At 42.8% G+C, this 15612-nt stretch overlaps 1 protein-coding gene across 1 annotated transcript in view; it reads right to left on the reverse strand.

Moving 5' to 3' along the window:
* TTL (tubulin tyrosine ligase) overlaps positions 1–15612 on the reverse strand; it is a 44056-nt gene that overhangs the window by 26299 nt on the left and 2145 nt on the right. Inside the window, exons 2-3 of the mRNA XM_077283148.1 lie at positions 10439–10517; positions 1751–1983 (exon numbers count right to left, since the gene is read on the reverse strand). Of these exons, the coding sequence (XP_077139263.1) occupies positions 1751–1983; positions 10439–10517 (312 nt within the window). The remainder of the gene's footprint in view (positions 1–1750; positions 1984–10438; positions 10518–15612) is intronic.

The following is a 15612-nucleotide window of genomic DNA, read 5'->3' on the forward strand; positions in this document are numbered from 1 at the left end:
ATTGCTGTACAAAAACGCATGCAAAAAACACACCAGTGTGCTGCAGCGTTTTTCCTGCCAAGAGATGCAGAAGCCTTGCAGGAATTTCTGCAAGCAAATACTCAACGTACACACATAGCCTTACAGTGGAAAATTACATTCATTTTACTTAGACTGCAGCAGTGGTAAAGTTGAACATACTGAAAAGTCATGCCAAAGTATTTTCTGCAGCCTAACTACCATTAAAGCGAACCTGTCAGCAGTTTTGGCCAATATAACATATGGCCACTGCCTTTCAGGCCTTATCTACAGCATTCTATAATGCTCATTCTAGAATGCTGTAGATAAGCCCCCGGTCAGACCTAAAAGATAAGAAAAATAAGTTTTATTATACTCACCCGGGGGGGATGGTCCGGTGCAGTCCGGTCCGATGGGTGTCGCAGGTCTGGGTCCGGCGTCTCCCATCTTCTTATGATCCCTGCCCTCCTGTTGCTTCATCGTTCCCTGGCATAGTGCTCCTGTGCAGGCTTACTTATCTGGCCTGTTGTGGGCAGACCAAACTACTGCAGTGGCAGGTGCTGGGAAAGGTCAGAGAGGCCCAGCGCCTGCGCACTGCAGTACTTTCCTCTGCCCTCAACAGGTCAGATAAGTACGCCTGTGCAGGAGCGCGATGCCGGGGAGCGCTGAAGCAACAGGAGGCCGGCGATCATAAGAAGATGGGAGGCGCCGGACCCGGACCTGCGACACCCATCGGACCGGACGGCACCGGACCATCCCACACGGGTAAGTATAATAAAACTTATTTTTCTTATCTTTTAGGTCTGACCGAGGGCTTATCCGGCGACACCCATCGGACTGGACCGCACCGGACTGCCCCCCCATGTGAGTATAATAAAACTTATTTTTCAAGGTTGGACCAGGGGCTTATCTACAGCATTATAGAATGCTGTACATAAGCCCTGAAAGTCAGTGGCCGTATCTTATATTGGCCGAAACTGCTGACAGGTTCGCTTTAATGTCCATATTTAAAAAGTGACTATATGGAATAGATTAGACGTAAAAAGCTGACATCCATAATTAAACATTGTTCTGCGTTTCATCACAACATTTCTACATCAGATGTATTGCATGCACATCAGGTTCAACCTGACTACACTCCACTAATATTAAACGTCCTCGTCTACTAGTAAAAGGCAAGGAGCACAGCTTGAAAATAACCTGTCATCAGGTTTCATTGTTCCAAGTAGCCACCGCTGGTGTGCACCTACAGTACTTTAAGCCCCCTTGTACACGTAGGTTTAGTTTACCACCACGGCCCAGGATACCTGTAACATTAGCCAGTATCACTGTACTGTGCTATAAGCAATCGCCCCCTCCCCAAGAGGTCCAGTAGTCAGATGGTGGGCCCAGGAAATACTCAGAGCCTCCCGAGTGTAGGTAATCCTGCCCTCTCACCTTGATTTATTGGAGATCATGACTTTTGTGCTTGCTCAGTTTACTCGAAGACTGGCGCACTTCACCCATCCCTCCCTCACTTCAGCTAAGTAGGTGTGAAATGAGGTCCAAGTGTGGTCTTCACCATGTCAAACCAATGAGAAAATTTTCTACAGCTTCCTCACAGGTACCATTAGCAGAATAATTACGAAGAGAATAGAAAGCTGTCCATCTAAAAATGTACTAATATGAAGACTTGCTTCAACTACTGTGAACAGCAAGCTACTACTAAAAATGGGAAGATGGTGAGGTAGCCATTCTGAATATGTAGGCTCACCTTTGGCACCTGATGAGGATTTGGCTATCCACACATTTCCATTTCCACTCTCCTTCCTTCCATTAAATGATTCTAAAAATTCTTCTCGTTCATCTGTACGGGTGCTATTGATCAGATCTTGGAGACCATTTCTTCCTTTTGCCACGGGAGATTTCGGACTTGTTGGGTAAATCACGTAGGATTCTGGGAACCACGTGCAGGACCCAGAAAGTTCAGGACTTGTTTTGATTAATCTGTAAAAAAAATAAAATAAATAAATCATGAAAATATCCTAACTAGAATTTCAGACACTGCCAATGGTTCCAAGCCCATCCATCATATTCACCAATCTGATCTAACTGTAAGCCATGCATACAAATCCAACATATACAGTACATATAGAGCAAAAGATTCAAAAGACCAATATAATTGCCAAGCTAGTAAACTAAAAGAAAATGTTTTGGTCTTTGGATAATTCACCAGACAGAAAATTAAGAAAAAAAAAAAAAATTATATATATATATATATATATATATATATATATATATATATATATATATATATATATATATATATATATATATATATATATATATATATATATATATACACATATATATATATACACATATATATATATATATATATATATATATATATATATATATATATATACACACATACATACATGAGTGTGAAACAATTGAAAATAGGTCTTATATTCTAGGTTCTTCAAAGTAGCCACCTTTTGCTTTGATGACTGCTTTGCACACTCTTGGCATTCTCCTGATGAGCTTACAGAGGTAGTCACCGGAAATGGTTTTCACTTCCCAAGTGTGCCCTGTCAGGTTTAATAAGTGGCATTTCTTGCCTTATAAATGGGGTTGGGACCATCAGTTGTGTTGAGCAGAAGTCTGGTGGATACACAGCTGATGGTCCTACTGAATAGACTTTGAATTTGTATTATGGCAAGAAAAAAGCAGCTAAGTAAAGAAAAACGAGTGGCCATCATTACTTTAAGAAATGAAGGTCAGTCAGTCCGAAAAATTGGGAAAACTTTGAAAGTGTCCCCAAGTGCAGTGGAAAAAACATCAAGCGCTACAAAGAAACTGGCTCACATGAGGACCGCCCCAGGAAAGGAAGACCAAGAGTCACCTCTGCTTCTGAGGATAAGTTTATCCGAGTCACCAGCCTCAGAAATCGCAGGTTAACAGCAGTTCAGATTAGAGACCAGGTCAATGCCACACAGAGTTCTAGCAGCAGACACATCTCTACAACAACTGTTAAGAGGAGACTTTGTGCAGTAGGCCTTCATGGTAAAATAGCTGCTAGGAAACCACTGCTAAAGACAGGCAACAAGCAGAAGAGACTTGTTTGGGCTAAAGAACACAAGAAATGGACATTAGACCAGTGGAAATCTGTGCTTTGGTCTGATGAGTCCAAATTTGAGATCTTTGGCTCCAACCACCGTGTCTTTGTGTGACGCAGAAAAGGTGAACGGATGGACTCTACATGCCTGGTTCCCACCGTGAAGCATGGAGGAGGAGGTGTGAAGGTGTGGGGGTGCTTTGCTTGTGACACTGTTGGGGATTTATTCAAAATTGAAGGCAAAGAGTGTGCAAAGCAGTCATCAAAGCAAAAGGTGGCTACTTTGAAGAACCTAGAATATAAGACATATTTTCAGCTGTTTCACACTTTTTTGTTAAGTATATAATTCCACATGTGTTTTGATGCCTTCAGTGTGAATTTACAATTTTCATAGTTATGAAAATAAAGAAAAATCATTAAATGAGAAGGTGTGTCCAAACTTATATATATATATATATATATTAAACAGATACTAGCTGCTGGTGGGACAGCTGACACACAATCTCTACAATCAACTACAAAATTAGGGCCTGTTTAGCAGACGCTGCTCAGTGTCTCTGATGGATGGCAGGCTGTATAGTCACATCATGCAACAATGCAGCCTGCCATCTAGATGTAGCAGAGCTAGACCTGTCGCAGAACAAATCTTTTCAGCAGACAGGTGAGGGATATTGTTTATTATTTTAATTCTCTTACAGGGGACAATGGCTTCACTGGAATGGGCGATGTAGTAAGTATTGCTTAAATAAGATTGATTAAAGGAGCATGTCTTTCTTTGAATTAAAGGAATTTTTTCGGGGGGTGGGGAGGGGGTTGTTTTTATACAATATGACTGTGGGGTTAGTAAAGGGGGCATCTTATAGACGGCTCTCCAGCACTAATGTCTGGGCCTGATGTCACTTGACACTACAAAGGTGACAGCAACCCCCCCACCCCAAGTATTACCCCACTTGCCACTGCACCAGAGCCAGTATTAAGAGTGAGGCTAAGTGCCAAGAGTGGCGCATCATATAGATGCGCCCTTTCTGGAGTGGCTGAGAGCTGATGTTTTTGGTCTGGGGTGTCTAATATCCATGACTTCCCTATTAATATCAGCCAGCAGCGATTTGCTTAGCCTTTGTTGGTTATTAATTATAGGAGGATCCTACATCATTCTTTTGGGAGGGGGGTTTCCCCATTTCAATAATCAGCAAAGGCTAAGCATACAGCTGTAAGTTGATATTAATAGCTTGGAAACCTCCATGGCTATTATCCCCTTCCCAGGCTATAAACATCTGTTCGCAGCTTTCCCTCTATAAAACAATTTAGAAACAAAATACATGTACAATTAGCTACACAGGCACTGTACCAATTATATATGTGATAGAATAGATCGATATAAAGATGACAATGTGTATATATGTATTCTATCAATTCTGTTGGGTCACGCTATGATTTTGCTGCTCGCGGCAGATGAATTGCTGGCTTTTCAAAGAACATCCGTGTGTAAAAATCAGAAGGCACTGACATGGTCTCAGTGCTGTGCAATTTTTGTCCCAGTCCAATCATGATCAGACCCGGGGGTAGAGGAGGGGTGGAGAAGAGGGGAGTGGGAGAATAAAAAAATTGCAAATGAGCACACAAACGTTGGCCTGAATGCAATTCGATTTTTAATCGGATTGCATTCGTCGGGTTTAATCGCAAGTGGGAATGAGCCCTTATTCTCATAAATCATTCAGGGTATTTTCACATGAAGTTTTTGTAACAACAAAAAAAAAAACAGAACAAAGAAACACTCCACAGACACGCAGCATTTTCAGCATTTTACTGTCCCAGCAGTTACCCTAAGGCTATGTGCACACGTTGCGGATTGGGGTGCAGAATTTTCCGCACAAAATCTGCATCTCCTGGCAGAAAACGCAGGTGCGGATTTGCTGCGGATTTTATGCGAATTTTGTGCATTTTTGAATGCGAATTGATGCTGATTTTCTGCGGATTTTCTGCGTTTTTTTACCCCTGTGGATTTTTATTATGGAAGGGGTCAGAAACGCTGCAGTTCCACACAAAAGAAATAGCATGCTACTTCTTTTGTTCCGGTTTTCAAGTGGATTTTTCCGCACCATTAGCACAGCTTTTTTTCCATTTGATTTACATTGTACTGTAAATCACTGTGCGGAACTGCGTTTCTGCACGGAAAAATCCGCTGCGGATCCGCAGTAATTCCGCATCGTGTGCACACAGCCAAAGGGTATGTGCAGACGTTGCAGGTTTGCCTGTGGAATTTTCTGAGCAGATTCTGCATCTCTTGGCAGAAAACGCAGGTACAAATCCGTGTGGATTTGATGCGATTTTATGCATTTTTGTAAGCTAAATAAAGATCCATTATTTAAAAAAAAAAAAAAAAAAAAGAATTGTGATGTCATTTCTTGTCCAACCTCTTCAATTACATACTCCATTGAAGAATAATGTTTACACACACAGAAAGATCGATAGATCTTTAGATTAGATAGACCTATAAATAAATAGATAGATCTTTACATAGATAGATCTTTAGATCTATCTATTTATCTATAGGTCTATCTATTATCTATCTATAGATTTATATATATCGATCTATCTATAGATAGATAAATACCAAGCCCTTTGTTCAGTAATAAACATAATAAAATGGTACATAAACTCGCACGAGTCTCGCACCTCAGTACCAGGCACTGCCGCTGGCACTCGGACCGGAGCGTTCAGCTGCATAGAAATACATGCAGCCGCACACTCTGGTCCCGAGTGCCGGTGGAAGGCCGGGTATTGATGCGAGAGACTCGTGTGAGTTTCTCGCAAGTGTGACCCCGCCCTTAAACGCAATAACTGTTTAATTTAAAAAAAATGGCGTTTTCTGCGCCAGAGAGGGAAAGCCAGTGACTGGGGGGCCGATGTTTATAGCCTAGGAAGGGGTTAATACCCATGGATCTTCCCAGGCTATGAATATCAGCCCACAGCTGTATATTTAGCCTTTCCTGACTAATAAAATAGGGGGACACCCCCAAAAAATGACATGGGGTCCTCCTATAATTAATAGCCAGAAAAGGCTATGCAGACAGCTGCGGACTGATATTCATAGCCTAGAAAAGGATCATGGATATTGCCCTCCCCCCCCCCCGGCTACAAACACCACCGCACAGCTGCCCCAAAAATGGTGCAATTCCGGCACTTAGCCTCTCTCTTCCCACTGTAGCAGTGGCATATGGGGAAATAAGGGGTTAATGTCACCTATGTATTGTAAGTTGACATCAAGCCAGCTTAGTAATGGAGGGGTGTCAATAAGACACCTATCCATTACTAATCCTATATATGTTAAAGGGTTAAATAAACACACAGCCAGAATAAAGTATTTTAATGAAATAAAAACTACACAGTTTTGCCATTTTTATTGTTCTGCCAATCCATGTGACGCCCTCGATCACCTGTAAAAAAGAAAAAATAATAAACCAACACAAATACTCTCTGACTGCTCTATAGGCCTCCAGTGACACACTGACAGGAGACAATTGCTCCTACAGTGTTATCACTGAGGGTTCAATGAGTTCAGTCTCTCACTTTACGGCACTGCTGCGTGACAGCGGTGCCGCAAGTGACAGTATGAACGCTGCTGAACTCGGCGGAGGGATACAGTGCGGAGGATTACCTGCCGTCATTGTATCAGTGGAGCCCATGGAGAGCGGTCACATCTGCCGATGTGACAGCTCTCCACGGGAGATCGTCATGGGACACTCGTTATTAAATGGATTACATCGGATCAGGGAGTATACTGTTGGTTTATTATTATTATTATTTTTTTTTTTTTACAGGTGATTGAGGGCTTCGGGGAATAGGTGTATGGTGAGTATATACTGTATGTTGTATGTACTGTATGTGTATATGTGCAAACCCCCGCACACAGACACACAGCCCCGCAGAGCCCTGCAGACCCCCGCACACAGACACAAACACCCGCACATTCTCTGCCCACACACTCTTCCTCCTCCCCATCTGCAGCGTTTCTTGCACCCAACTCCGCAGAAAAACCGCAGATCTTTTTAAACCTGCGGTTTTGCATGACACAATGGTAGTCAATGAGTGCAGAAACGCTGCAGATCCGCAAAAAAAATTCACATGCAGCAGAAAAGAAAACGCTGCAGATCCGCATGTGCACACCGATTGTCAATTTCCCATTGACTAACATTGCTTGTGCACTACACTGCGGATTTGATGCAATTCCGCGAGTCCAAAAACGCTGCGGAAATGCATCAAAATCCGCAACGTGTGCCCATAGCCTAAGGGTATGTGTGCACGTTAAGTATTTGCTTGCAGAAATTTCTGCATGGTTTCTACATTTCTTAGCAGCAAAAAAATAAATCTGCAGCTTTTTTGCATGCTTTTTTTCCCTGTGCATTTAGGCTATGTGTACACGTTGCAGATTTAGATGCAGATCTGCAGCGTTTTTGGCTGCACGGATTTGCATCAAATCCGCAGTGTAGAGCACAGCCAATGTTAGTGTACGGGAAATGGAGATTTGTTGTGCAACCCTATTGTCCGTAAAATTCATATACGTCATTAAGCACCTGCTGATGTCTGTACGCACAAATAAAGGAATAATACTTTTTGCATAATCGTCAAAGTACCTGAGTGCGGCTGTTTTTTCATTAATATTGGGACTACTTGTCCAGCCTGCACCTCTCTACCTCAGTTTACAGAGTGCACATCATTCTGTTTTTACTCTGTGTGGGTGTAGGCAGGCATCGTCCGATGGGACTACTAATCCCATCCAGCTATGCCTGCTACAGTGACACTATTATGGGAATGATGGGAACGTAGTCCTATCATCTGGATAATGTGTTGAATGTTAAAAAAAAAAAAAAAACACATACAGTACATACTTACCATATACACCTAATCCCCGAAGCCATCGATCATCTTCAAATAAAATTAAAATAATATACAAACAATATACTCCCTGTGTCCGACGTAATCCAACTAATAACGATTGTCCCATGATGATCTCCCGTGGAGAGCTGTCACATCAGCAGATGCGACCACTCTCCAGGGGCTCCGGTGATACAATGACGGGGATAATCCTCTGCACTGTATCACTCCACTGCCGACAGGTCACCTGAGTTCACCTGTCACTTGCGGCACTACAGTGTGAGAATTTTCTTATGGTTGTAGTGCTGTAAAGTGAACTCCGATGATACACTGCGGGAGGGTTATCTCCGGTCAGTGTGTAATCGGAGGCCCTATAGAGCGATCACATCTGCTGATGTGACCACTCTATAGGGGAGATTGTCGTGGGACACTCGTTATTAAAGAGGGACTGTGTCAGAACAGGGAGTATTTGTGTTTGTTTGGTTTTTTTAGCAGGTGATCGATGGCTTCGATTGCATTAGGCATGGAATAAAAATTATGAAAAATGTGTAGTGTTTTATTTCATTAAAATACTTTTTTCTGCCTGTGTCTTTTTTTTAACCCATTAATAACTATAGGATTAATAATGGATAGGCGTCTAATTGACGCCTCTCCATTATTAACCAGGCTTAATGTCACCTTACAATCAAAGGTGACATTAACCCAGTATTACCCCATATGTCACCGCTACAGGGCAGTGGGAAGAGAGAGGCTAAGTGCCAGAATTGGCGCATTGTACAGATGCGCCATTTCTGGGGCGGCTGGGTGCTGGTATGTTTAGCAAGGGGGGGGGGAGGGGCAATATCCATGGTCCCTTTCTATGCTATGAATATCAGCCCGCAGCTGTCTGTGTAAATTATAGGGGGCCCCACGTCATTTTTTGGGGGAGTCCCCCTATTTTATTAGCCAGTAAAGGCTAAATATACAGCTGCGGGCTGATATTCATAGCCTGGGAAGCTCCATGGGTATTACCCCCTTCCCAGGCTAGAAATATTGGCCCCCGGCATTCCCTCTCTGGTGCAGAAAATTGCGCGGGAGCCCACGCCATTTTTTTTTTAATTAAAGATATTGCGTGCAGAGTGTGTGTGTGTGTGTGTGTCTTTAACTATTTATGTACCATTTTATCTATCCATCTCTGTCTATCTATTAGTTATCTATCAACTGTCTATCTATCTGTCTGTGTACACATTATTCTTCCATGGAGTATGTAAAATAAGAGGTTGGACAAGAAATGACATCACAATTTTTTTTTTAAATAATAGATCTTTATTTAGGTTACAAAAACGCATCAAATCCGCATCAAAAACGAGTGGATTTTTACCTGCGTTTTCTGCCAAGAGGTGCAGATTTTGTGCATAAATTCTGCAGGCAAATCTGCAATGTGTGCACATACCCTTAATGGGTCAAAAACACAAGGAAAAAAGCACAAAGAATTGACATGTTGTGGATTAAAACGCACAGCAAATCCTGAAAGGAAAAATACTGATCATGCGCACAGCACTTCAGGATTCTCATTGACTTTGCTGGCATAAGGATTCCATAGGATTCCAATTTTTTGCCGGAAAAAATGCATCATAAACAATAAGTTTTATTATACTCACCCGTTCCGGTCTGATGGGTGTCGCAGGTCCGGTGCCTCCCATCTTCTTCGATGCCTCCCTCCTGCTTGATTCATCCCTCCCCGGCATCACGCTCTTGCACCGGCGTACTTCTCTGCCCTGTTGAGGGCAGAGCCATGTACTGCAGTGCACAGGCTCCGGGCCTCTCTGACCTTTCCCAGCGCCTGAGCACTGCAGTGCTTTCCTCTGCCCTCAATAAATAAGTATGCCTGCGCAGGAGCGCGATGCCGGGGAGCGATGAAGAAGCAGGAGGGCGGCATCGCAAGAAGATGGGAGGCGCCGGGCCCGGACCTACGACACCCATCGGACCGACGACACCCATCGGACCGGACCGCCCCCCGGGTGAGTATAATAAAACTTATTTTTCTTTACTTGCAGGTCGGGGGCAGATATACAGCATTATTAAAGGCAGTGGCTGTATCTTATAGCAGCCAAAACAGCTGACAGGTTTGCTTTAAGTGAAAAAACTTCAAATCTGCAAAAATTCATACAATTTCCCACAATGGTTCAGATTATATGAGACTTATCATGAATAAAATTTTTTTTTTTTAAATTACCGTATGTCATGAATATATGTATTTTTTTTAATTTAATAGAAAAACCTAAGAGAAAACACCATATGTTCAGCATGCTATGTATTAAAAAATTGCACAAATGATCTCCCCCCAAAAAAATAAATAAAACATTTTAAAAATGCACTGTCTGTAATTTTTTTCTACTGAATTTTTCTATTGCGTTAGAGCCACCATCTAGCCGCAGTGATGTTTAGCTGCCTGTAATTTAAAAATCTGATGGGGAGGACACTTACTTTACTAAGGAAGCTTTACGACAAAGTTTATCTGCTCCACGATAGTAATTTACCAGCTGCACAATGCCAGGCTCATGTCCTATAGAACAAACAAAAATACATCAGATAAGACCGGTTGCAATGTCAGCAGCCCTAGTAATTGTCTTTATCATTAGCTGACTGGTATTTTTATGCACTTATGCCAAATTGTAAATGTACAGTTACTGCAAGAAAATACAATAAAAGAGACAATAAATAAATCCATTCACACAAGTTTGTGTGTTGCTGCTCAGGAAGTGATCTGTGCTGGCACTGCTGCACATACATCTGCTGCACAATTGCCAAGTACTGCGCACCTTGCATTTGCAATGCTTCTATTCACTGCACAGTGCCCATTGACATCTACAGTTAGGTCCATATGTATTTGGACAGAGACAACATTTTTCTAATTTTGGTTACAGACATTACCACAATGAATTTTAAACAAAACAATTCAGATGCAGTTGAAGTTCAGACTTTCCGCTTTCATTTGAGGGTATCCACATTAAAATTGGATGAAGGGTTTAGGAGTTTCAGCTCCTTAACATGTGCCACCCTGTTTTTAAAGGGACCAAAAGTAATTGGACAGATTCAATAATTTTAAATAAAATGTTCATTTTTAGTACTTGGTTGAAAACCCTTTGTTGGCAATGACTTCCTGAAGTCTTGAACTCATGGACATCACCAGATGCTGTGCTTCATCCTTTTTGATGCTCTGCCAGGCCTTCACTGCGGTGGTTTTCAGTTGCTGTTTGTTTGTGGGCCATTCTGTCTGAAGTTTAGCCTTTAACAAGTGAAATGCATGCTCAATTGGGCTGAGATCAGGTGACTGACTTGGCCATTTAAGAATATTCCACTTCTTTGCTTTAATAAACTCCTGGGTTGCTTTGGCTGTATGTTTTGGGTCATTGTCCATCTGCAGTATGAAACGACGACCAATCAGTTTGGCGGCATTTGGCTGGATCTGAGCACACAGTATGGCTCTGAATACCTCAGAATTCATTCGGCTGCTTCTGTCCTGTGTCATATCATCAATAAACACTAGTGACCCAGTGCCACTGGCAGCCATGCATGCCCAAGCCATCACACTGCCTCCGCCATGTTTTACAGATGATGTGGTATGCTTTGGTTCATGAGCTGTACCACGCCTTCGCCATACTTTTCTCTTTCCATCATTCTGGTAGAGGTTGATCTTGGTTTCATCTGTCCAAAGAATGTTCTTCCAGAACTGTGCTGGCTTTTTTAGATGTTTTTTAGCAAAGTCCAGTCTAGCCTTTTTATTCTTGATGCTTATGAGTGGCTTGCACCGTGCAGTGAACCCTCTGTAGTTACTTTCATGCAGTCTTCTCTTTCTGGTAGATTTGGATATTGATATGCCTACCTCCTGGAGAGTGTTGTTCACTTGGTTGGCTGTTATGAAGGAGTTTCTCTTCACCATGGAGATTATTCTGCGATCATCCACCACTGTTGTCTTCCGTGGGCGCCCAGGTCTTTTTGCATTGATGAGTTCACCAGTGCTTTCTTTCTTTCTCAGGATTTACCAAACTGTAGATTTTGTACTCCTAATATTGTAGCAATTTCTCGGATGGGTTTTTTCTGTTTTCGCAGCTTAAGGATGGCTTGTTTCACCTACATGGAGAGCTCCTTTGACCGCATGTTTACTTCACAGCAAAACCTTCCAAATGCATGCACCACACCTCAAATCAACTCCAGGCCTTTTATCTGCTTAATTGAGAATGACATAACGAAGGGATTGCCCACACCTATCCATGAAATAGCCTTGGAGTCAATTGTCCAATTACTTTTGGTCCCTTTAAAAACAGGGTGGCACATGTTAAGGAGCTGAAACTCCTAAACCCTTCATCCAATTTTAATGTGGATACCCTCAAATGAAAGCTGAAAGTCTAAACTTCAACTGCATCTGAATTGTTTTGTTTAAAATTCATTGTGGTAATGTCTATAACTAAAATTAGAAAAATGTTGTCTCTGTCCAAATATATACGGACCTAACTGTATGTAGCCAGCAAAAGAGAAGAAAAAAAAAGCAGTAACAAACTTCTGATTAGACCGGTTTCACACGTCAGTGGCTCCGGTACGTGTAGTGACAGTTTTCTCACGTACCGGAGACGCTGACTCACGTAGACACATTAAAATCAATGTGTCTTTGCACATGTCAGCGTGTTTTCACGGACCGTGTGTCCGTTTGAAAAACACGGAGACATGTCAGTGATCGTGGGAGCGCACGGATCACACGGACCCATTAAAGTCAATGGGTCCGTGTAAAACACGTACCGCACACGGATGCTGTCCGTGTGCCGTCCGTATGCCGTGCAGGAGACAGTGCTACAGTAAGCGCTGTCCCCCCAGCTTGTGGTGCTGAAGCCGCCATTCATTTCTTCTCTCCAGCAGCATTCGCTGGAGAGAAGAAATGAAAAATCATTTTATTTTATTTTTTTTTGCGGTTGAAATAAAGATCTTTGTCACAACCCCCCTCCCACCCCACCACGTGGTGCTGCTCATTGCAGTCAGGAATATGCGGCTCCACCTCCCATAGGGGTGGAGCCGCATATTCCTCACTGTAATGAGAGGCACCACGTGACCGCTCATACAGGAGAAGCTGCGGCGCTGAGAGGATGCATCGAGGGAGCTGGGTGAGTATTTTATTTCCAGCGGGCGGGCGCACAGGGGGTGGGAGGGGGGTGGTGACAAAGATCTTTATTTCAACAGCAAAAAAAAAAAGATTTTTCATTTCTTCTCTCCAGCGAACGCTGCTGGAGAGAAGAAATGAATGGCGGCTTCAGCACCCAAAGCAGGGGACAGCGCTTACTGTAGCTGCCGCACGTGTGCCACACTGATGTACCACATGAGCACACGGATAACTCCGGTACCGGAATTATCTGGACGTGTGGGACAGGCCTTAGGGCTGAGCAAACCCGAATCATCAAGTTTAGGGTTCGCACCTGATGGTATTAAACCACAAACTTTTTACTGTATGTCCGGTGTCCTGTTTGGGCTCTCCGGTCTAGTAAGGCCGGCATCACACTAGCGAGTTTTACGGACATATGAGCGCTGAAAATACATCAAGAAAATACGCATTGCACACGGCCCAATGATTCTCTATGGGGCAGCTCCTATCTGCCGTATATTACGCATCCGTAATACACGGTATGTTACGGGCGTAGAAAATCGCAGCATGCTGCGTTTGTCAGCGTATTGCGCAAAAAATCCGCCAATGAAAGTATCGGGGCGAGTAAATTACGAATTACACACGGACCATCAGTGTGACTTGCGAGAAATACGCAGCGGTGTTCTATAGAAAAGCCGGCAATTCAGTGCGGTGTACAGTAAAATCACACTGACAGAATAGAATAGGTAGAATAAATGTGTATACATAGAATGTATATACACAGTATGTCAGTGAGACACATATATATATATTTATATTTAATTCAGCGCTAGATGGCAGAAAAGCCGGTAATTCAATTGCCGGCTTTTCCTATCTCCTTCACAAACCCGACAGGATATGAGGCATGGTTTACATACAGTAAACCATCTCATATCCCTTCTTTTATTACATATTCCTCTTTACTAATGTAAGAAGCGTCTTTGTGTCAAATTTGGGGGCTCTAGCTATTAAATTAAAGGGATAAATCCCGGAAAAAATTGGCGTGGCCTCCCGCGCCATTTTCTCCACCAGAGTGGGAAAGCTAGTGACTGAGGGCAGATATTAATACAGTAGCCTAGAGAGGGACCATGGTTATTGCCCCCCCCCCCCCCCCCCTGGCTAAAAACATCTGCCCCCAGCCACCCAGAAAAGGCACATCTGTGAGATGCGCCTATTCTGGCACTTAGCCACTCTCTTCCCACTCCCCTGTATTGGTGGGATATGGGGTAATGAAGGGTTAATGTCACCTTGCTATTGTTAGCCTTTCTGCTATCTAGCACTGTATTAAAAAAAAAAAAATTATATATATATGTGTGTGTCTCACTGATATACAGTTAGGTCCATATATATTTGGACAGAGACAACCTTTTTCTAATTTTGGTTATAGACATTACCACAATGAATTTTAAACAAAACAATTCAGATGCAGTTGAAGTTCAGACTTTCAGCTTTCATTTGAGGGTATCCACATTAAAATTGGATGAAGGGTTTAGGAGCTTCCGCTCCTTAACATGTGCCACCCTGTTTTTAAAGGGACCAAAAGTAATTGGACAATTGACTCCAAGGCTATTTCATGGACAGTTGTGGGCAATCCCTTCATTATGTCATTCTGAATTAAGCAGAGAAAAGGCCTGGAGTTGATTTGAGGTGTGGTGCTTGCATTTGGAAGGTTTTGCTGTGAAGTAAACATGCGGTCAAAGGAGCTCTCCATGCAGGTGAAACAAGCCATCCTTAAGCTGCGAAAACAGAAAAAAACCCATCTGAAAAATTGCTACAATATTAGGAGTGGCAAAATCTACAGTTTGGTACATCCTGAGAAAGAAAGAAAGCACTGGTGATCTCATCAATGCAAAAAGACCTGGGCGCCCACGGAAGACAACAGTGGTGGATGATCGCAGAATAATCTCCATGGTGAAGAGAAACCCCTTCACAACAGCCAACCAAGTGACCAACACTCTCCAGGAGGTCGGCGTATCAATATCCAAATCTACCATAAAGAGAAGACTGCATGAAAGTAACTACAGAGGGTTCACTGCACGGTGCAAGCCACTCATAAGCATCAAGAATAAAAAGGCTAGACTGGACTTTGCTAAAAAACATCTAAAAAAGCCAGCACAGTTCTGGAAGAACATTCTTTGGACAGATGAAACCAAGATCAACCTCTACCAGAATGATGGAAAGAGAAAAGTATGGCGAAGGCGTGGTACAGCTCATGATCCAAAGCATACCACATCATCTGTAAACCACGGCGGAGGCAGTGTGATGGCTTGGACATGCATGGCTGCCAGTGGCACTGGGTCACTAGTGTTTATTGATGATGTGACACAGGACAGAAGCAGCCAAATGAATTCTGAGGTATTCAGAGCCACACTGTGTGCTCAGATCCAGCCAAATGCAGCCAAACTGGTTGGTCGTCGTTTCATACTACAGATGGACAATGACCCAAAACATGAAGCCAAAGCAACTCAGGAGTTTATTAAAGCAAAGAAGT

Source organism: Ranitomeya variabilis, chromosome 2 (genome assembly GCF_051348905.1).
Source record: "Ranitomeya variabilis isolate aRanVar5 chromosome 2, aRanVar5.hap1, whole genome shotgun sequence".
Classification (NCBI taxonomy): domain Eukaryota; kingdom Metazoa; phylum Chordata; class Amphibia; order Anura; family Dendrobatidae; genus Ranitomeya; species Ranitomeya variabilis.